Source organism: Juglans microcarpa x Juglans regia, chromosome 1S (genome assembly GCF_004785595.1).
Source record: "Juglans microcarpa x Juglans regia isolate MS1-56 chromosome 1S, Jm3101_v1.0, whole genome shotgun sequence".
NCBI classification, from domain to species: Eukaryota; Viridiplantae; Streptophyta; class Magnoliopsida; order Fagales; family Juglandaceae; genus Juglans; species Juglans microcarpa x Juglans regia.
In genome coordinates this window covers 25,072,977-25,097,017 of record NC_054595.1, presented here as the reverse complement: position 1 = coordinate 25,097,017, position 24,041 = coordinate 25,072,977, and the positions used below count along the sequence as shown (strand labels likewise).

Below are 24,041 nucleotides of genomic sequence, written 5' to 3'. Positions count from 1 at the left end.
CCCTGCAATTGAATGTTTGGTTGTGTTGCTGCCAGTTCAGTGTAATAGAATCATCTCTTTAATTTTTTCGGTCTTCATTTCTCTTTCTTTCTTTCTTTTTTCGTGTGACTAAGTAAGTCTCTGTGTTTGATTCTTCAGAGTTGTTGTTCTGGACCATCACAAAATTGCGGCCGAGAAGCTATCAGAGACACCTATTGGTGAGAATGTAAGTAAAGTTATAGACATGGAGAGAAGTGGGGCAACCATTGCTTTTGATTATTTCAAGAAAAAAACTTATTCATGGGCTCAAGCTTCTTAACCAAACAGTGGATGCGGTAAAGGGTGGGCATTAGCCTTTGTGTCGCTAGAGGGGACGAAGCCGTGTGAAGGCTCAGCCGTGCGAGAGGGATGCAAAGGAGTTGAGAGTGGGGGTTAACCGGTGTGAAGGGGCTGAGAGTGTGAATTGCGAAGGGGTAGTCGAAAACGCTAAAAGCCTTTATGTAAATTCGATAATCCAATGTTGTGCATGTAGATGATAGTTGTGGTGGGAAGCCTACGTGTCACTTAACTATTGACAGGCTGGTAATTGGGTAATGTTGGACGGACTGGTTCTAAGGTTTTCTCATAAGATATAAGTTACGGCAATTTGAAAAGACATATTTTTCAAAGTATCGTGCTATTTTGCCGTCCATACTTACCGTTGGCTGGCAACTTGGCATGATGGTTTGGCATTCTGTATTTTTTATTTTTCTAAACATTACAAAAAAAAATATATAAATTTTATTACGGTAACTTTGTAAATATTAAAAAAATTAAATTAAAATAAATACACTGGTCAAAATCAGGGACAAACTTAGAGATAATCCTGGTTTGTTTTCAAGATTAAAACTCAAAATTTTAAAAACTTTGAAAACCTCTCATTTTATCATTACAACTTTCTCAAATTCTCATACAAAATAAAATAAACAATTCAACTTTTTCAAATTTTAAAATAAAAATAATATTAAAAAATATATTCTAATAATATTTTATTCAACTTTTTAATTTTAATCTCATCTCGTCTTATATCTAAAAACAAAAGAGGCATTTTCTTTGCGTCGTGAGAATTCGGAACAAATTGACGTTGGACTGTTGAATGTGATAAATAGACCTCCTTCACCATGCATGCTATATGCATCTTAGTGATTAGGGATGTAACCGGTCCGGTCTGATTTTGGACAAAATCTATATTCAAACCGGTATGTACCGGTTTTGTATTTTTCAAAACCGATTACGCCCTGGTTACCCTCCTAAACTGGTACTTCTAGTTCTACAGGTTTATGATCCGATTTTTTGATTTTTTTTAATTGTAAAAAACATATAATAAAATATTACTTATTATGATAAAATGTTATTAATAATTTAATATATATTATTTTTAAAGCATATGATCAGTTAAATTTTTATTTTTAAGATTAAACTTTTATTTTATAAATTATAATAACATTATCTTATATATAATTATATTAATAACATATGATCAAACAAATTACAAATTTTCATATTTAAGATTAACATTTTATGTTATAATTTATAAATTATAATATGAAATTATTTTATATATAATATATAATTATATATATTATATATAAAACTTATATATATAAATATTTTGTATAGTATATAAAATTAATTTGTATATATATATTTTTTTCCAACTGGTCCGGTTCGCCCCGGTCCGGTCCTGAAAACTACAAAATTGAAATTGGACCAGATTTGGCCGGTTTTCATAATATAGGAACCGGTTCTGGACTGGACCGCTCCAAACTAGACCCGGTCCAGTTTTGTATGGTTTGGACCATTTTTTGGTTTTTCTTTTTAAATTTACACCCCTATTGGTGATAAGTTCATGAATATGCCCCATTTTGTAATCTTTTATAAAGTGAGTAGAGATAGTTTTATATTAATTAAATAAAATATTATTTTTTAATATTATTATTGTTTTAAGATTTAAGAAAATTAAATTATTTATTATATTTTATATAGAAATTTGAAAAAGTTATGAAATGAGATAAGATCGTTTATCTATCTAAACAAGCATTCATGATATCAATCCAACTAGTCTATTTGGTTCTAATCCGAGTTATAAGACTCGAGCAAATAAGAAAGAATGATGATATTGATATAAGTATTTAAAAACCAATGTTATAATCAATCAAATGATGGTACGGGGTGAATTCAGTACGGTCTAGTTGGTTTAGAGGGTGTTTTTTGGACTAGACCGAATCCTTTCGGTCCATAGTTTTTTCACCCTGAACTGGACTAGTCCCTATTAGTTTGGTTGATCTTTTTTTTTTGCACGTAAATTAATAAAAATTTATTTAAAGTAGTAAAATTAAAATTAAGTAAACTATTTAACTCATCAAAAAAATAGTTAATTATAATTATATTTATAATGTTAATTGCTAATTTGTTATTAACTTAGAGGATGTAGATGTATTATGATAGTTAATGCATAACGAGTTATATTAAACTTTTTATATTTTGTATATTATTAATAACTAATTGTCAATTTGTCATTAAACTTTATCACATTATTTATGATATATTATTAATTGATAGCATATATTATTTAATATTTTATATGATGATTGATAATAGATTATATGAAAATTATATTAAATTATATAATTACTACATCAAAATAACATATTAAATTATTATAGATCCTGAGACCGAATCAAATTTATTTGATCCATAATGTATGGGATCGAGACCGACTGGGGGGATTTGGTCCGGTCCGACCGAATTTTGTACACCCCTAATGGTACACTTTTTTTTTTTTTTTTTAAATGATAGTATCGCTCTATAGATCAGATTAAATTTTTCTTTGACTATCAAATTATATATATACTACCTTATATTTAAAATTGAAATGGCTTGTATTTTAGGAACCAAGTATTCTTTATCACAAAAGCCTATAAACAAAGGCTGATTTGAGTGGTAAGGGCTTTGATCATAAGATACGTTATTTTATTTTATCTTTTTTTCGGTAAGTAAAATATTTATAGATAAATTAATGGATAAAAGATACAAGTTCGTTAGGATGAGAGTCTTTTATAGTATTATCAAAATTAACACATATTATAACATAAAAGTAAAAAAATAAAAAAGATGATCGGAGCTAAAAGATTTACTCCCACCCAAGGTTTGAACCCTTACATGCACATGAATTATTTGAGTTACGTTTCATAAGTGAAAAGTCAATGACAGACCCGATCCATATGATATGAACATGTTAGAGTGATTCGACATTTAACTCGATATAAAACAAGTTGCGTTTGTATAATTTTCAAGATTTATCACTATATAAAATGTATTCCCTATAATAAATCCTATATTACTCAAAACATCCCAAGTTATTTTCATTAAAAATCAGATACTTTTTAAAAAAATAAAAAAATAAAAATCAGATCTTATGGCAAGAGAGAAAAGTCATAAACAAAAATGAAATATGTACGCGACCTTTCGACTTGGTACCATATTTAAATTAACATTATTTATTAGTGTTAACCGTAGGTAAGAAAAAACCACATCAGTCCTAATTTTATATTTGTAATTCAAGTACTCGAGGGCCTAGGTTTACTGCCTGTTCTTTCTTGCAGAGGAACGCACGTAGGGTCTGTGACTCAGTGCATGGCAATCCGAGATTCGCACGTGTGGGATCCACTGCGAAGTTAAAGACAGAAAGCAGCACTGTGAAGCGTGGATTTTTAAACCGCCCATTTCCCTTTTTTTGGGTAAAGGATCCGTGGGCGGCCAGTGGGCCCCATTAGGTCGGTGGACGATAGTGGGGGGTACTATCGTCTTGCGCACCAACCTAACCGCCCATTACCAACCTAACCTCCCTATTTTTTGTTTTCATTTTTTACTTTCTCTGAGCTGGAATTCTCTTCATTTATGTTGGCCATGGTCGTACTATCTCTCCATCATCCATCCAATGAATCCTTGCCAAGTCAGCACCTAATGAAGTGATGGGAAAAGATCCGGTACATTCGATTGTATTCGAAGTGCAGGAGTTGGGAACTTGAGATTACCAAATGGGGTGTTCATTGCGCCTTGGGGCCCAACATGATCATAGTTTATATATTAGTTGATGACTAACGACCACTTATAAATTTATAATCCAAATGTTGATATATTTTTACCTTTTAAATTGGATTCATTCTCCCACTTTTTTATATATATTATCCTAATAATTCTATGTTTTTAGACAAATCTTATTATGGATAAATTGTTTTTTGAAAATTTATTATCACTTTTAGAACTTAATACTGTACTTTGATTTTCCCTTGCTTTTATTTATTTATTTTTATAGCAAAAAGTCCCAGTTTTTAATTTTTTTTATAACTCCATTTTTTTAAATTTATTTTATAGACAAAAATAAAAATAAAATTCTAAATAAGCTATTTTTTTAACCAAACATTTACCAGGTCCTGTGAATTTAGAAACGATTTTATTTTATTTAATTTTTTTAAATTTTTATATAAAATATAATAAATAATTTAATTTTTTTAAATTTTAAAATAATAATAATATTAAAAAATAATATTTAATAATATTTTATTTATTTTTCAATTTTCATTTAAAATCATTTCATTTCATCTCACAAATTTAAAAAATAAATGCAAAAAAAAGAGAGACATGTTTTAGGTGCATTTTGGATAGTAAGATGAGATGATTTTAAATGAAAGTTGAATAAAATATTGTTAAAATATTATTTTATTAATTTTAAAATTATTTTGAAATTTAAAAGATTTAAATTGTTTATCATGTTTTATATAAAAATTTTAAAAAATTATAACGATGGTACGCGTTGAAATGAAACTTATTGTATCCCGCTTTATTGATTAGATCGTACGAAGCCAGGAACAATTGGACAAAGACAGTCAAGCCCACTCTTTTCAGAGAAGAAAAGCGATCAATTTCCCTCTGGGATCGGTCCCTGTCCAACCCCCCTTCTCTCTCCGTAAATCAAATCGATCTCTGTCTCCCGCATTTCCGAGCTCGGAATCTAAGGCTCAATCAACCTTTACGACATGGGTAAATTTCTGACTCTTTGATCCATCTGATTTATACTACAATCCCATAATTATGACTAGTTTTCATTAATTATACGTTTCCCGTGCATCCGATCGATTGGATTTTTCTTTCGAATGTAACGGAAAATTGAAGTTACAATACCTATACGCTTTGGTCTTGTCAAGTTTTATTTGGGTTTACTGTCTGGTTGGTGTTTTGAAGCCGGTTCATTTAATGGGTCCGATTAGTTATTGATGGTATTAATTTTTGGAAAATTTAATCTAGGTTTAAGGTTTTGAGCAGTTTTAATTATTTGCTCGTGGCTTGCCGTACAGACTCTTGCATTTCTATTTGTTTGGTTACTGAGAAAATGTAGGAAAAGAAACTGGGTTAGTGAGTTTTAATATTTGTTGCTTTTTAGGTCGTGGAACTACATGTATGGTATTGCAAGGCTAATTCCTAATATGATTTATTTGGATCAGTGAGGAGCCAAACTACAGGCTGAAATTTGAATTTATTCTGGGTTCTGGGGGTTTCTCAGTTTTCTCCACAACTCAATATAGGGTCAAGTGGAAAATACTGTGATTGTAATTGCCCTGTTTATTTAGTTGGTGCCAGAAGATGGCAATGATTTAAGGCCTAGCACATAGACATGGTTATCTTGTCTATTCTGGGAAGGCAATGATGTAGTTATCAATGGCTTGTATAATCAGATGGCTGCACTTTTTGAATTGAAAAGGATGGCAGGAGTGTTTTGCCAGCCTAATCTTCATGAATTCAATTACTTATAAACAAAAAATCTTCATGAATTCAGTTCACGAATCACAACAATACTTGTGATGATGATGGATAGTTTATATGCGTTTAATTTACTTATTTTCTGCCAAGTCATTTGTATGATTAATTTGAAGCTTCAGAACCTTTACTTTTACTTTTTTCTCTGATACATGAACCATTTTGTTATACAGCAAGGAGTGACGAGTGTTATTCAACTCAACTTATTGATGGAGATGGCATATTCAATGCCACTGGAATTGAAAGCTTTATCAAGGAGGTGAGATTAGGTGAATGTGGACTATCATATGCCGTAGTCTCAATCATGGGCCCACAAAGTAGCGGTATGCATTCTTTTCTTTATAAGCCCATTGATCTTTAGTTTTATCCTTTACCAATCATGCTTTTTAGGGATGTATTTACATGCAATAAAATGCTATTTTCCTTTTAATCTTTTGAGCTTTAAGAATGCTGTTCTTGTGATTGAAATGGGTTTTTTGGATGAGACTTTGTGCGTTCATAAAGCATGATAAGTTGGAAGTGGGTTTACTTTAATCTTGCAGAATCTGAGGCATGGCTGCCATACTGAAATAGGCCCCGTTTGGATAGTGAAAGTGTTTCATCTCATCTCATCTTATCATTACAACTTTTTCAAATTTCCACACAAAATATAATAAATAATTTAACTTTTTCAATTCCCAAAACAATAATAATATTAAAAAATAATATTCTAACAATATTTTATTCAACTTTCAACTTTTATTTCAACTCATCTTATCTCAACTTACTATCCAAACGGCACCTGAATGTTACATCTCTTCTTATCAGATTTTGTTGAGCTGGTTACTGAATACGGTTTAGTTTCTTTTTGTCTTTTGCTTTTAGATATTAGGATTTCACCTTTTCGCTGTGATGGAAATTTAATTTGTTTCTTCATTTGTAACTGTAAATCACATCCTACATCTGTCTTAGTACATGGAAAATTTGCATTTTCACACTATTTTCCATGATCTGAACAGGGAAGAGCACTCTACTAAATCATTTGTTTGGTACCAACTTCAGGGAGATGGATGCTTTTAGAGGAAGGCATGCTTTCATGGTTTTCTTAATATATATTACTTTAGACTTTGATCGGAGAACTTAGACTGTCTGGATCTGCTGCATTTTTAGGTCCCAAACAACTAAAGGTATTTGGTTGGCAAATTGTGCTGGTATCGAGCCTTGCACCCTTGTTATGGATTTGGAGGGTACAGATGGAAGAGAACGTGGAGAGGTGCCTCTTTGTCCCTGATTTTCCAAATAAATCTTTCAATTTCCGAATGCTTCTATCATGGCATGCATCCTATTGTCTTTGCAGTTCTTTTATTATTGGTTGTTCGCAAATGCACTAATCACTTTTTGAATGCGCTCTCATTTGTAAGTAATTAATTTTGCATTCTCCGTGCATCCCGTCCCTATACATGCAGTTTAACGAGAAAACATCTTAAATTATGGAGCAATTGTGTCCTTAATTTATCAAGCTTATATAGTCATATTTTGTTTTCATTTGGCGATAAATTCTTCAATTTAATAATTAAGTCGTAAGACTCGTTGCAGGTTTTTAAAACTGGTACATGCAATCTTTATCTGGGACTAAGTTTTTACTTAGTTATTTTACCATCCACCATTTGACATTACATTTTAAATTTCTTAAGTATCTGACCTGGTAGTTTTTTTGTAAGGAACTTCAGAATTCTTCAATATCTGTCAAATTTTTTTACAAGGAAGTAGAGATCATTCTCAATACATTATAATTATAGAGTTTGAATTGAGGAGTGTGTATATGGATGCTTACTGATCCTTACCTGATTTTTGTTCCGTTGAAGTTAAGAGAAGGTACTTCTCAAAAGGGGAAGAGATATGGATAGCAGTAACTTTGTGCATCTGTTTAATTATTTTTCATCTTCTTTTCAGGATGATACTGCATTCGAGAAGCAGAGTGCCCTTTTCGCTCTTGCTGTTTCAGATATAGTGCTCATAAACATGTAAGTTGTTCTGGTGTAGAGTTACTAAAACTTATGATTATTTCTGTTTAGTTAAGTGTTTTGCGTGGTGGCTTCTGTACTTTATAAATTATTTTCTTGAGCCTTTTTTTTTAATGCAGGTGGTGTCATGATATCGGTCGTGAGCAAGCTGCAAATAAGCCTCTTCTGAAGACTGTGTTCCAGGTATCTCTGTCGACCTGCGAATATAAGCAGCTATTCAGAATTTTGAAAGTCTCATTCAAACAACTTTATGCTGGTATCTGCTTACAGGTCATGATGCGATTGTTCAGTCCACGCAAAACAACTTTGATGTTTGTAATACGTGATAAAACAAGGGTGTGTTCCTCTCTTCTGGTGTAATTCATGCTGAAGCTCGAGGGAGATCTTTCTTTATTGGTCTCTCATTCATGTTTTAGTGCTGTCATTTTTTGGTTAAGTGGTTCAAAGCTTCTCTGTTTAGTTGAGATGAGTTTTTAATTGTGTTTAACCTTGTGTTTTTTAGACACCACTGGAAAATTTAGAACCTGTTCTAAGAGAAGATGTTCAGAAGGTAAGAGATTTGTGCATTTTTTCTTATTTTGTTGATCTTTGATGATTCTTTAAGCTACTATTACCATTATTTTTATCTTTATTCTCTTTAACTGCAGATATGGGACTCTGTTTCTAAACCCCACGCGCACAAGGAAACTCCACTAAATGAGTTTTTCAATGTAAGATGTCATGGTCTAGCTTAGATAGGTTCTCATGCATTTATGGTGTATATTATTAATGATTGAATTTTCAGGTTGACGTTGTTGCTCTTTCTAGTTATGAAGAAAAAGAAGAGCAATTTAAAGAGCAGGTATGCATCCACTTATTGAGACTGCCCTGATTAATATTTTTTTTCAGTTATTTAAATAAAATAATTTATTTCTAATTTTCTCCCAGTGTCCGGTTGTTGAATTCTAATAGAAATATTCTTTGCCTACTGTATAGAACTTGGGGTCTGTCTGGAGCATTGTGCAAAGACTTTGGCCAGATGAACTTATCTAAAAACTTCATGTGTGTGTGTTTTGTTTATACACGTGTAATGTAGGTTGCTAACTTAAGACAACGATTCTTTCATTCCATTGCGCCTGGTGGGCTTGCGGGAGATCGACGTGGTGTAGTCCCTGCTTCAGGGTTTTCCTTTAGTGCACAGCAAATTTGGAAAGTTATTAAGGAAAACAAGGACCTTGACCTTCCCGCTCACAAGGTAAAATTGGTTCAACAGAGGCCCATTGGTGCATGTTTGTTATCTTGTTTATGTCATGCAAGATCCATCCATTTTTAGGTTATGGTGGCTACTGTACGCTGTGAAGAGATCGCTAATGAAAAGTATTCATCTTTTGCTGCAAATGAGGTACCTGCAGTTCATATAATCCAATGTTTTTAAACAATCCTGGTTAATATTGTGAACCACCAACATCCAAATTGCTTTAAATGACCACAGGACTGGTGCCACTTGGAAGAGGCTGTGCAATCTGGTCTTATTCCTGGCTTTGGGAAAAAGCTCAGTTCAATTCTTGATGACTTTCTATCAAAGTAAGTGTATCTCATGTACCTTATTGGTGGTTTAGCACCATAGCAAAGGAGTTATGAGATTTTATGATAGATGAGGCTTTCTGGTCAGTGCTCATGAACGTTTGACGGATTTGTGTAGTTGTATGTTAATGCGTGTTGTCTAATTGGTGTTCACCATTCCCAACACTGATGTGAAGTGGTCAACTTTGGAGAAGAGTATTGGTCATTCATAAAGGGACCCCCAAAAGAAGAAAGCAAATTAACATGCTTGACTGAAGTATCTTTTGACTTTGATGGGTCATGTTCTCTTCTGTTTGTTTATTTCTATGTTTTCATATACTCATATAGATTGATAATTGATATTCAATTATAACTGATATATGGCTTAAAGCATTATTAGCGAGGGTGGTGGCATATGGTAGATATTCAGGTTGTTTGGTCATGTGTGAAGGAGACCTAGTAATGTACCATTGAGAAAGTTTGATTTAATTCAATGATGGAGTGAAAAGTGGTAGAGGAATAATTAGAATACATGGGTTGAATGTATGAAAAAGGATATGTTCATTATATGGGAGGGAATGATGGAAAAGAATACATGGTAGAAGATTCCAATTAATTAATGAGGTTCCATAGCTGACCCCCTATTTAAGTGTGCTTATGGTTTAGTTGGTTTGAGTGGAGTTGACTGTCTTGTTACCTTTCCTAATACCACCATGATGACTATATCTGTTCATGCCAGCTTCAAGTTATAAACTGAGGTTTGAAAACTATCCTTTAAAATCATCTTTCCCCCTCCTTCGTGTCTGTAGAAATATTGTTAAATATGGTTTTCTTTTTAAGTATTGAGCACATTATTCCTGTCATTCTAGGTATGATGCGGAAGCTGCATATTTTGATGAAGGTGTCAGATCTGCAAAGCGGAAGCAACTGGAAGAAAAATTGCTACAGGTAATTCATCTCTGCTGTAGTCCTGTGCAGTCTTTGGCAGTTTCCCACCTGCTTTGGGCATTTGTGTTTCTGCCGCCATTAGTTGTGATTAGATCTTGATTCTGTCAAGTTCAGTAGATGACTGGAGTATCAAAGTGAAACTGAGAATTTAGGATATTGGATTATTAGCAGTACATTTCACTCGAGTTGGTAAATTGACTCATATTTGCCCGTGAGCTGGTGACTTATACTTGCTTATTTATTAAATTGATACAAATGAAAACCCTGTGCAGCAGATATTGTTAAGTGGATCTCTTGTATACTTTGTACCAGGGTTGCACCCTCTTTTGTTATTATAGATTATTATTATTATTAATTTTTATTAAAAAATCTCTTTTGTTTTACTTTTTTTTTTTATTAGCAAGAAACTTTATTGAACGAATGAAACTAGGCGAAGCCCATGTGCACATGTAGTATACAAAAGAAACACCTAATTACATTCTAGAAACCTGAAAAGAAAACAAAAACTCATGAACATTCCCTCCCTCAAGTACAATAGCAGAAAACCACTGAAGCAGAGAAGACAGAAAAAATTTCCAGATATCCTCAACAACTCGCTCCTTGTTGTTAAAGCACCTCTTGTTCCTTTCCATCCATATACACCACATTATGCACAAAGGAATCGTCCTCCATGCCGCTGCCAATTGAGAGCTACTATGATGCCTATTCCAACATGCAAGTAGATCCACCACTCTCTTTGGCATAACCCAACTCAACCCAGCTCTACTAAGAACACCAACCCATAACGTCCTAGCCACCTCACAATGTATGAGTAAATGATCAATCAATTCATCATTATTCTTACACATGAAGCACCACTCCATAACAATCATACCAATTACCACGTTTCCTCAAATTGTCAACCGTCAAGATCTTCCCAAGTGCAGCTGTCCAAGTAAAAAAGGCGACTTTAGACGGCACAAAAACCCTCCAAATGCTATTCCATAGAAAAGAGATATGCTGTTATACAGCCAACACCTTATAATATGATTTAACTGAAAAATTTTTGCTCCCCGTGTGTATCCACATCATTTGATCCCTCCCATCTCCTCTTATATTCAGAGAATACAAGAAACTGAAAAAATCTGCAATCTCATCAAGTTCCCAATCCAGAGCATTTCTAGTGAAAATAACATTCCAATGCACAGTCCCATTAGCAGGCACAACACCTTTGAAACCGTAGCCTGTTGAATTCCAATAAAGCTGAAAACAACCGGAAAAACAGTAAAAAGAGCTCTCTCACCAAACCATTCATCAAACCAAAAACGGATTCTTGCACCCTCTTTAACCTCTAACTTTATGTTTTTCAAAACTGTTCCACCCCTTTTTGATAAATTTCCATAGACACACACCATAATACCCCCTGCCCTCCTTAGAACACCCCCTCCCCCAATTACATCCATACTTCCAATCAATAACCTCTCTCCACAATGAATCCCCTTCCATTTGATACCTCCACAACCACTTCCCTAGTAATGCCTTACTAAAATTACTCAAATTTCTCACCCCCAAACCTCCATTCACAATCGGATAGCACACCCTATGCCAACTCACAAGATGAAATTTATTCTCTTCTCTCATGCCACCCCACAAAAATGCTCTAAACAATTTCTCAATCTGGTTTGCCACACCAAGCGGTAATGGGAATAAAGAAAGATAATATGTAGGAAGATTGGAAAGGGGCTTTTAATAAGGGTTAATCTCCCCCCTTTTGATAGATATAGCCTCTTCCAACTCAAAAATCTTTTCTCAACCTTCTCTACAACACCATCCCAAATATTCTTTGCTTTGAGAGACGCCCCCAATGGAAGCCCAAGATATTTCATTGGAAGAGAAGCAACTTTGTAGCTCAACAAATCCGCTAAGTAGTTAATATTCCTCACTTCTCCCATTGGTACCAATTCCGACTTACCCAAGTTCACCTTAAGGCCCGAGACAGTTTCAAAACATAATAATACAACCCTTAAAGTTTGAATCTGTCTACTATCAGCATTACAAAAAAAAGTGTCATCCACAAATAGTAAACGGGAAATTGAAATAGCACCGTTATTATTGTTTCCCACCGAGAAACCAGAGAGAAAACCCCCTTACTGCAGCCTCCACCATACGATTCAACGTCTCCATTACTATAATAAAAAGAAAAGGGGATAACGGATCCCCTTGTCTCAAACCCCTCGAACTTTGAAAAAAGCCACAAGAGTTGCCATTTACTAAAACAGAAAACCGAGCGGTTGAAACCAGTGTTTTAAATTTTGTACCGTACCAGCCGGTACGACCGAAATTTTTCATTTCGGCCGTTCGGCCGGTACAGGTACTATACCTGTTCCGTACCGGCCAAAATACCGGCCGTTCGGCCGGTACCGGCCGATATTTCGGACTGTGTTTTTTTTTTTTTTTTTTTTTTTTTTTTTTTTTCGTTTTTTCAAACCACAAGCTTATTTTTTAACCTCCAATTTAGACTAGACTATTTATAATTTATATATATATGTATTTATATATAATTTATTTATATATAAACTATTATTTTGGAATATAATTTTTATATATATTTATATATATAATTTATTCATATATCGACTATCCCGAAACGCTATCCCGAAACGGTATCGGTACCGAAATATTTTGTTCCGGTGCCTTGACCGGTACGACGTCCGGTACAGTATTCAAAACATTGGTTGAAACACAGTGTTTAACCCATCCACACCATCTATCCCCAAAGCCACATCTTCTTAGCAAATAAAAAAGAAAGTCCTAGCACATGTGTTCGTATGCATTTTCCATGTCAAGCTTGCAAAGAACCCTCGGGATACCTTCCTTCATTCGACTGTCCAAACATCCATTCGTAATTAGAATCGAATCCAATATTTGTCGTCCCCGAATGAAAGCATTTTGAGGTTTAGAAATGATTTTATCCATCACCGTACTCATGCGGTTAGCTAACATCTTTGATATAATTTTATAAATCCCGCCTACCAAATGAATAGGACGGAAATCCTTCAACTCATAGGCACCAGCTATCTTCGGAATGAGGGCAATAAATGTAGCATTTATGGACTTCTCTAACTTATGACAAGAATAAAATCCTTAGAAAACCCACATCAATTCTTCTTTCACTGTATCCCAACACTCTTGAGAAAAAGCCATCCAGACCCGGAGCTTTATCTTTTACACATTTCTCTCACCACCTGATACACCTTAAATTCTTCAAACGGCCTCTCCAACCAGCTTGCTGCACATAAATCCAGCTGGTCAAAATTCAAACCATCAAGCTTAGGACGCCACTCCGCTGTCTCGGTTAGAAGATCTTCATAATATTGAACAATGTGATCTTTAATCTCATGAGGGGATTGAAACACATTGGTACTGGAATGAAGTACCTCAATGGCATTATTGCGCCCATGTGAATTACATCTTGGGAAAAAACTTAGTGCATTTGTCCCCTTCTTTCAACCAATTCAACCAAAGCACCTTTGATTTTTGCCTCCAAGATATTTCTACCATCAACAAAACCTTCTCAATTTCGGTCACCACCTCATTCTTTCTTAACAAGGACTCCTCATTTTCCTCCCCATCCTCCAAGCATGCAGCTCATCCCAAAGTAGATTTTTCTGCACTTCAGTATGCCTGAAGACTTCATTATTCCACTTCTTTAAATCAATCTTTAGAGCTTTGAGTTTGCCTGTCAAAATAAAACTAGGAGTTCCAGTAAAGAAATAAGAGGCCCACCAATTCCTTACCTTCTCCACAAATCCATTACTTCAAGCCACATACACCACAGTCAAGCAAAATGAGAAAATGATCAGAACAGACACGAGGCAATCTCTTCTGACATAAATTAGGGTAATGCGTCTCCCAAAGAGAAGATACTAGAAATCTATCCAACCTTGACCACCCTCTACTGTTAGACCAAGTATAAGCCCCCCTACCAAAGGAAGATCCACAAGATTCAGATAAAAAACCAGCTCCAAAAAGTCTTCCATAGCCACAGTCGAAGTAGATGCACCTGCCCTCTGACTGGGGAACCGAACAATATTAAAATCTCCACACAAACACCAAGGCAAATCCTACATGTAATACAGACCCGCCAGCTCCTCCCACAAAAAACTTCTATCCCTATCCACATTAGGCTCATACACTCTTGCAAAAGCCCACCTCCACCCATCCTCAATATTTTTAAAAGAACCAGCCACAGAATAATTCCCAATGCATTCCTCTACTAACTCTACCACTCTCTTATCCCATATCAACAACACACCTCCTGAAGCACCTAACGAAGCTAGATAACTCCAACCCACAAAAGAACAACCCCACAAACTATGAATAATGGTTCTATCAATGAAACTCAACTTAGTTTCTTGAAGATAAACAATATCAATTTTCCAGCTACGAAGAATGGATCTAATACGGAGACGTTTGTTGACTTCATTAATCCCCCTTACATTCCAAGAGAGGATTTTAGGCTTCATTTGATGACCAAGACCACCACCCTTTCAACCTGTCCCTCCCCACACTTCCCTCATTATTATCGTAATTAATGAGAGCATTTTAATCGTTTAAACTCCCTATCCTTTTTCGCTGCAGACTTCAAAGCCGTAGATCTTCCTGCTACAATAGCAACAAGAAGAGCCTTAAACCGCTCTTCAAAGCCTTCACAGGATATCCCCATACACTCCTATAATTCCTCCACTTTTTTAAACACCCAGTCTGATGCTAATCTGGAAGCTGGCTTAGGGGGAATAGGACATAACGGAATCAGGCTGCCCATATCTTCCTTGTCGCCCTCTTTCTCACTGACTACCATCTGAAAGCTAGCTTCTGTCACCACATTTTGTGAAGGACTAGCCATCTGCAAAGCACCATTCAATTCCGCTGATGATACGCTGAGAACTCCATCAACCTCCCCAACCATTTCTAGATGCTGAATCTCCTCCTCCTTTGGCGAAATCTGCTTTACCAAACTTGGAAACAGATCCCTCGTATGAACTCCATCAGACAAGGGTTCATAATCACTATTGGGTTAAGGAACCCCCCATCTATCTCCTCCCCACTGTCACGATACTCTACCAACTTCCCCATCTTCTACTTCCTCTGGCCGAGAGTGCTGCACCAACCCACCATGAGGTTCAACGACGACCGGCAAAACTATCTACGCCGGAGCTGGAACCGGCAACTCATGTGTCGGCTCCGATGAGGAAGAAGTAAAAACCTTAGCCGATACACCCGATACCGAAATGTCTGATGAAACTCGGCCCTTCTCCTTCCATACCCACTTTGGGCCTTTATTGGAACCCAACCCAGTTTCTTTTGAAGTACCTTTCTTTCCAACCGCTTCCTTACGGCCCACACCAGAGACCAGCCCATAACCCTTCTCTCCATTCATACTACCCACCTGGGCCTTACTCAAATTCTCATGGCCCGAGAAGCCCAAACCCATACCCAGGTCCATCCAATTTAACAAACAATCCACTTTATGATTCAAGTCCAATAACAGCTCCTGCATGGCCCTCCTCGACATCACCTCCCCTTCCCCTTCCCCAGACAACACACTTGTTAAAGACTATTCATCTCCTTTAGGCATATGAACAGGCTCTTGCATTAAATTCTGAGGAAACTTCACCGAGTTACCCCTGCATCCCCCACGCTCCTCCCTATTAGTCACCAGCCCCGACAATGATGGTTTTCTCAGTGACTCCGCATATGAACCCTTCCGTCCATCTACCGCCCTTGAAACAACTACTAACCTTTCTATAACTCAACAGAGGGTGGCGATATCACCTCCTTCAAAGTTTCACCGAACTTCCTCCATCCCTCCCCCTTCTCCCCTTTCGGCACCACAATCAGGCATTGCCTTTTCTTGTGACCAAACTTCGATAATGACAGAAACCGACCATAGTTATTATGACACCTCTGCGCCACTAGCACCCGATTCCTTTTCCTTCAAGTTCTAAGAAACTCGGAATAACCCATTGAGGCTGCACAGTCCCTCACTGCTGAAACCAACCACACCATCGCTTCAACATCAATGGAAATAAATTTCACAACTCGGTGACTGCTCTCCGTAATTCTCCACCACGTCTCATTCTCCTTTTTCATCTCAAATAACTTTTGATCAATAAGGAACTTCCGACATGACCCCATTGCAACCAACCAATAAGAAAACAAGCAATCTTGACAAATATCACTGAACACCTGGATTACGAAGACAACTCATGGCAGAGATTTTACTTCTAAAAAAAGAAGTTTCTAGGTCTTTTAAGAGTGAGTTGCTGTTGCATGATTTTCTTTTGATGTTTATATGGAACCACCCCATGGCCGATTTGGTCAATAGTACTTCTAATTCAGGATTTACTTAATTTAATTACTTAGTTTGTTCTATTTTCTCATTGCTTGTACTTCCTAATTTGTTAGCTTATCCAACCGGCATTCCAATCCATGCTTGGACACCTAAGGTCGGGAACTATAGAAAAATTTAAGGAAGTATTTGACAAAGCTCTGAATGGGGAGGAAGGGTTTTCTTCAGCCTCTCGTAACTGCACACAGTTTTGTATGGCTCGATTTGATGAAGGATGTGCAGGTATGGTTTAATTTGAAACTTCTGTTCCATATTTAAAATCGATTGGAATCAACACAAAAGCAAAGGTCAAAGGAAGCAAAAAATTGCGAGGCTTTTAAATTAAAAAACTATGAGGACAAAAGAAGTTGAAATATTCATTGTAGTCCTTGAAACATGTTTTTGAACAAAACAGTTTGGTCTTTGGTTCATTTCTATGAATCAATTATAGGAAAGTGATAAAATCTGGAGACTAGAGAGGTTTAGTATTCTGGATGGTTTTATGGATAAGTTATTTGTGAACGATGTGTATATTAACACATTAGCCTTGCAGATGTTGTTATTGAACAAGCGAAGTGGGACACATCTAAAGTCAGGGATAAACTTCAACGCGATATAGATGCACATATCACTTCTGTCCGTACTGCCAAGCTTGCTGAAATTACTGCTCACTATGAGGTAGTTTACATTATCCTTTTTTACTCAACCTTTTTAACTCAACTGACTGTCTTCAAGCTAAGTGACAATGCTAAGATTCCAGAATTTGGTGAATTGGTAAAATTTACAGTTGATGGAAAATATATTAAAATAGCATGGTCACTAGTGTACATTATAAGTTTAAGCCAGAATGTTCATAGACCAACAAAGAAGAAGAAAAAAGCACTTGGAAAAGACTAAGTGACTATGACATGATAATGTCTCTATTGCTGACAAAAGAAGTATATGCTGTTATCGATACTGGGCAATGCCTTCTCTCTTCTATTATTTAAATTTTATTTCACCTATCAAAAATAAAATTCTCTGTGCTTGTGTATACCCTTTGGGTTTTAATGAATTTCGATTACTTATAAAAAAGAAGATTCGTTTTTGTATTGACTCAATAACTACGAGCTAGAAAGTTTTTAGCCCAATCAATAAGTTACTAGTAACATCATTGGTAATCAATTTGATTAAAGCCAAACAAGTCCCTTTCAAATTTTACCTTTTGAATTTCAATAGGCCACTGTCCTTGCACACAACTGGTTGTGCCTTTGTGATTAATGACCATTTCATATGGTCATGGCTTTCATAATAATATGGTGAACTTTGTTTTAGTGGTCTTCAGTCTCTTGATATATAAAGTTAGCAAAATAGGCCGTTATAACCCTTGCTGATGATACTTACAAATTTGCAGGCAAAATTGAAAGAGGCATTATCCGGACCTGTCGAAGCTCTTTTAGATGGAGCTAGTAGTGACACCTGGCCAGCAATAAGAAAACTTTTTAGGAGTGAGACTGAAGCTGCTGTCTCTGGGCTTTCTGGTGCACTTTCTGGTTTTGACATGGATGGACAATCTAAGGATAAAATGCTTGGAAGTATAGAAAACTATGCAAGAGGGGTGGTTGAAGCAAAAGCGAGAGAAGAAGCTGGAAGGGTCCTGATCCATATGAAGGACAGGTAGCAGCTCCTAGCAACATCCAAATCCAATTGTTTGTTCTCTCTCAGATTATTTTGTGGGGATTGACTTTAAGTTGCAAACAGGTTTTCAACATTGTTTAGTCATGATTCTGATTCAATGCCACGGGTTTGGACTGGGAAGGAAGACATTCGTGCAATCACCAAAACTGCTCGCTCTGCAGTATGCCACAGTTTATATAGTTTTTTTTTTTTGAATCTGTATTGTATTTTTGTTAATTATTTCTATTAACTTGTCCAGTCCTTAAAATTGCTGTCTGTTATGGCTGTCGTCCGTTTGGATGATGATGATAACGATAGTATCGAGAACACTCTGTCTGTTGCTTTGGTGGATTCTGCAAATGCTACCCTTAAAGATAGGAGCACCACAACATTTGATCCACTGGCGTCAAGCACTTGGGAAGAGGTGACTTTTGGTTATGCTGAAGTTCTTATTTCCAAACTATATAATTCTGTGCTGACAAGTTAATTCTCGAACCTTGATGGTATAAAACAGATAATAATTGACTCTAAAAGCTTTTTTTGACTAAAATCTTATGAAAATTTGTAAACGACTCTATTTTTGGTGCTTTTAGCTCCAGCTGAAGTCAACAGGTCCATGCTGCCAAGTGGGTTAATCTAGTTCAGCACAAATTTCGACATGTATTTTCTTTAAGTAATGTAATTCATTAAAGAATCATCATAAGGGGCATGAACCTAGTACACAGTATGTCTACACAAAGGATAGGATAGAATGACGGTGAAAAGTAGATGTGGTTGTCCCTAATTGGTTGATAAGGATCTATGGAGCCAACCCCAATTAAATTGGGTTTGAAGCTTAATTTGAGTTGAGAGCTGAGTACATATCACTTAAATGCTTGCTTATCATAAAATAAAATAAAATAAAGATAATGATAGTAATAAAAGCAAATATGGTCTTGATTTCGGAAACTGATTACTTAAGGCCACCAAGCTACGAGAGTGGACTTGAGGGTTTATTATGATTCCATTTCTCTATCTCATTGTTTAATACCATTGGTTTACCCTTAAACTCTAATTAGTTAATGTGATTGCCCTTTTCCATACAGGTTTCACCCGCAAAAACATTGATTACACCTGTCCAGTGCAAATCTTTGTGGAGGCAATTCAAGGCAGAGACTGAATATAGTGTCTCTCAGGCCATTGCTGCACAGGCATGATACTTTACATATTAACCGACATTCTTATTTTAAATATTGATTCTGTTCTCTCTCTCTCTCTCTCTCTCTGTGTGACAGCTAGTTGAAGGTGTACATGAATGCATATTTCTGACGAATTTATCAATCATTGTCGCTTAAGCTGGTAATAATCATAAATCTGTTTCACTCTTATTGGTTCTTTCAGGAAGCCAACAAGCGCAGTAACAACTGGTTGCCGCCACCATGGGCAATTGCTGCTTTGATAGTCTTGGGATTCAATGAATTTATGACGCTTCTAAGGTACATATTTTCACGTATTATGAAATTTTATATTGTTTGGGTTAATGTCGTATCCTCATGTTCAATGATTTAATTCATACTACTTATAAAAGGAAATGATTTAACTTGTAGATTTTTTTTTCATGGCAGAAATCCTTTGTATTTGGGGGTGATATTTGTTGCTTTTCTACTCATGAAAGCCTTATGGGTGCAACTGGATATTTCGGGTGAATTCCGTAATGGTGCGGTGAGTATCGTGTTCTACTGTGACTGTTTAAGCCCCATTTTATTGTTAATCTGTGGTTGGTTCCAGCAATGTTGGTTTTTTGAAAGCTCTAAAGCTGGTTAATTGTTTAAAAGTGCACCAGGAAAATAAAACTCGAGTCCTGTGTACTCGGGTTTCGTCTATTTACTTGATTCAATAAAATTTTATTTTACCTATCATTAAAAAGAGAGAAGAACTTGAGACTCAAATTCTAATTCAACTAATTTCTGTTTCATATACTAATAGGGTCTTGAATTAAAGTTCAGACCTGATAAGCGCAAATCACATAATTGAAATTCTTACTTGAACCAGTTTTGAATGAGCAGCTTGTAGTTGTCATTTTATTTTTCCTCTCATTTTTCTGTTTGTACTCTGAAGATTAGGGTTTAGAAAAATAATTTGATGGAACTTACCTTTGTAAGTTGATTCTGCTGGTTAGTTGACCGTTTCTGAACGATTTGGTGAGATTTTAACCAACAAAGTCTGTTTATAGGCAACCAGTATTAAGTAATAATAATTCATTAAGGAAATTGCAGAAAGGAGCACCTGTATACACATCGTATACAAGAGCAACACCAAAAAGCAACATTGAATATCAATTAAGTTGAAGTCGTTTTTCTTCCAATTATCACAAAAACGCCTTTTTGAGTATAGTTTTGTGTCTTTGACAAATCATTTTGTGTTTTTGCAAAAGATTCTAACAAGGTTCACCTGTGACTGTGTAACTCAACAGCTTCCTGGTCTTATCTCCTTGTCTTCAAAGTTCCTTCCCACGGTAATGAATCTTCTTAAAAGATTAGCAGAGGAGGGGCAAGTGCCTGCAGCTAATGATCCACAAAGAAACCCTTCACTAGCATCAAAGAGCTTTAGGAATGGAGTTAGCTCCAGTGGTGATACGTCATCCAGTGCTTCATCTGAAGTAACTTCATCTGAATACTCCAGCAACTCAAAAGAAGACTAAGGGAACTAATCCTTTTGATCAAGGAGCAATTTTCTTCGGTGTTCTACCTGCTCCTTGGCAGGTTGTTGCATCTGTATGGTCCACGAAGTTCAACTCTCACGAGCCTGCGAGAGCGAGAGGAATAGGTTTTGAAGGCATTGATTTTTGTTGATGTGCCGGAAGGGAGGGGGGGGGGGGGGGGGGGGCTGCGGGTTTGCCGCAAGGAAGCCCCATTATTAGTTTTCACATAAAAGTTAGGTGCTCTATTATGATTTTTTATTTGTTGGGTAAGCAACAGGTCTCTTCTGTCACATGCTGATGGTAGTTCATTATGCTGGTTTGTATTCAATTTTGTACTGAGTTGTAATGTTGTGTGATTGTAATTTACCGAAATTGCTTAAATGATGCTACTCTTATGTATTATTCTCCTCATTCAGAAGCCAGCTGGAAACTAATTTGGCAGTATAATTATGCAAGAAATATCAGTTATTGATAAACTTCACAGCTGTGTAATTGAAACTCCAGGCCTCAAGGCTGGGATTCTAATTCAACTACTATGTTGTTGACTCTTGAATTAAGCAGTATACATTGCTTTGTATCTTCATATGATGATAATATTACATCATTTGACCGTTAAGATAATGTTAAAGAGTTTTGAGTCTTCTGCACCTAGTTTGAACTTTGAACTCTTTACAATACAGCAAAATTCTCACTATCCAAAAAAATATTTATTAAAAAAAAAAAAGGAATAAAGTCCTGTTTTCGGATTAAGATTGCTTTACAATGGAATGCGCTCGATGAACTTTTGAAATAAATCAAAATTAATATCAAAACATCATTTTCTGAAAAAATAAATTAAATTAAGTAGGGCTGAAAATACTATTTTGTACCAAATTTTATTTCTTCAATGTCACCACGTGACACACCAAAATAAAAAATAAAAAACATGAAAATATGACTCTGATATTATTGTTTCCAGGACATATTCAAGACAATTTATTATTTTCGGAAAGGTAAGTGAGGTAGGGACCTTGTGGTTTTAACAGGGGCTTTCACTTTCAGCATAAATAATAAACCTATAAAATGAAATATATTTTCCAGCATGATATTTCATAAATTTGCTGCTGCATCTCTATTCGTGGCAATGTTGTCTTGCTCTTGTGAGAAAAATATGTAAGCTGGAGGTAGATGAGAATTGTATGCATGCTCTGGATGCATACAGGACCACAATTTCTACTATGTCCAAATGTAGTGTTTCTATGTTAAAATTTTAGCTAATGATTTTGACAAGCTCATAGTAAAGAATAATTATGTTTGCAAGCCAATGTGGATGGATGATGCTATATCCTCCGCGTTACTGACATGACATGATTTGATTTGATCTATAAATCAAATCTTGTTATGTCAACGGTGTAACATGTGTACGAGTAAAACACACCAATTTGCAAATAGAAATACTCTAAGCTAAGGGAAATTCATGTTCATCTAGAGACACACTATCATTTTTCATACAGCCCCCACAATGATCAGTCCTATTTACAGATTGCTCTGTACATCAATGAGACAGGGTCCTGCTGTTTTGCTGTCAAAATTGTTAACTGCAATATTGGTGTCAAGTTTGGGTCCAGGCATTGGATGAAATAAATGAACCTGCAGGCACGAACTGCAAACTTCTCTATTTGATAGGGGAAACGATCTTAAAACACACCAAAAGAGATCAGCTTTGACTTTTGCACTGAGCATTGGGATTTACACATGAATAAAAACATAGAAAATACAATAATTTCAAAAGAAAATGCTTGTTTGCCCTCTAAATGTGTTCCCAAAAGTGCCCTTAGTGTATTTTTATTTTTATTTTTTTAAATGTTTAAAAAAGTTACTACTAGTGAATTTGTGTATGTGTTTTTTTAACATTTAGAAAAAAAAAAAAAGCAAAAAAAACAAATGCACTAAGAGGTACATTTGGAGGGCAACCTAGCATCTCCCAATTCCAAATGCTTATTTAGATATATCATCAAGCGGCATGTGAATGTGCATGGTGTGTTTCTACAAATATATATATATATATATATATATATATATATATATTTATCTGAAAGACTCACTCATGCATGCATCAAAGTCACCAAGAACACTTCATCAACCAGTAGATAATTCATGGACATCCTATATATTGCTTTGCTGCAATGATCTGTAACACAACAAATGCTTCGGAAAATGCCACCTATTCCATGCAGAACCAAACCTATATATATATATATATATATATATATCAAAAGGTTGACAACATAATAACAATGGCACATTTTTCCATCTCCATCAGTTTTAGTTTTTGAGACAATTAATAACTTTAACATAACATAGTATATGAAACGATACATTGAATTCCAATACTTCACCCCCACGTTTCAATTACAAATTGTAGATATAAATCAAATATTAAATTTGCATTTTCTTTCAGTTTCTGGAAATTTTGATAATTTAACAGATCTAAACATCAAGAAATGATATTTACAATTATGGAATGCTCAAGCGCCATAAAAAATATTAATTTTTTAATAATAAATTTCATTCTTTTTCTAAAAGAATGCACGATACTTATATAATTCATGACTGTTTCTAACTTTTCTCGCTTATGCATTGCCTCGAGAAACTAAACCATAAAAAGTCACTTTACAATAAATGTATTTTGGAGCCGGAAGAAACAATCACAGTTGAAAATTGTAGCAGGGCCTATGAGTGGGGCAATGGCAGAAAATTGGAGGTGATTCTAAGCTATTCTTTCCTGACTAATCAACCTTTTTCCAAACCCTTCAAAATCAAAATGAAGTACGAATTTTCATTTTATCACAAGATATCATATCATATCAATTAAAATTAAAATTTATCTAAATCATTTTAATTATGGATTACGTACCTAATAATAATTTTTCCCTACTCCAGTCTTCAAGAAATATATCTATCTGCCTAAATTAATACATATAATATTTCTCATAATGTAGGCTGGTGAGTGAGCTGTCACATGCAT

The 24,041-nt window shown here is 35.3% G+C and overlaps 1 protein-coding gene across 1 annotated transcript; it reads left to right on the top strand.

Annotated features, from left to right (window-relative positions):
- The first annotated feature begins 4,873 nt into the window (after positions 1 to 4,873).
- Positions 4,874 to 21,510, top strand: LOC121246222 (protein ROOT HAIR DEFECTIVE 3-like). The gene is made up of 23 exons (XM_041144294.1): positions 4,874 to 5,061; positions 6,009 to 6,158; positions 6,834 to 6,900; positions 6,985 to 7,087; positions 7,768 to 7,838; positions 7,958 to 8,021; positions 8,109 to 8,174; positions 8,341 to 8,388; positions 8,486 to 8,548; positions 8,623 to 8,679; positions 8,914 to 9,072; positions 9,151 to 9,219; positions 9,310 to 9,401; positions 10,250 to 10,328; positions 16,776 to 16,941; positions 17,252 to 17,376; positions 18,092 to 18,354; positions 18,439 to 18,535; positions 18,614 to 18,778; positions 19,440 to 19,544; positions 19,735 to 19,829; positions 19,959 to 20,055; positions 20,807 to 21,510. Exons 1-23 carry the CDS (start codon positions 5,058 to 5,060, stop codon positions 21,032 to 21,034), a joined length of 2,433 nt encoding a protein of 810 aa, XP_041000228.1. The 5' UTR covers positions 4,874 to 5,057; the 3' UTR covers positions 21,035 to 21,510.
- The last annotated feature ends 2,531 nt before the right edge of the window (positions 21,511 to 24,041 follow it).

Bases quoted from the DNA above. Each gene is read 5' to 3' on its own strand.
- LOC121246222 (XM_041144294.1), top strand. The intron at 7,088-7,767 runs GTGCCTCTTTGT...TCTTCTTTTCAG, and splicing joins ATGGAAGAGAACGTGGAGAG to GATGATACTGCATTCGAGAA. The intron at 10,329-16,775 runs GTAATTCATCTC...CTAATTTGTTAG, and splicing joins TGGAAGAAAAATTGCTACAG to CTTATCCAACCGGCATTCCA.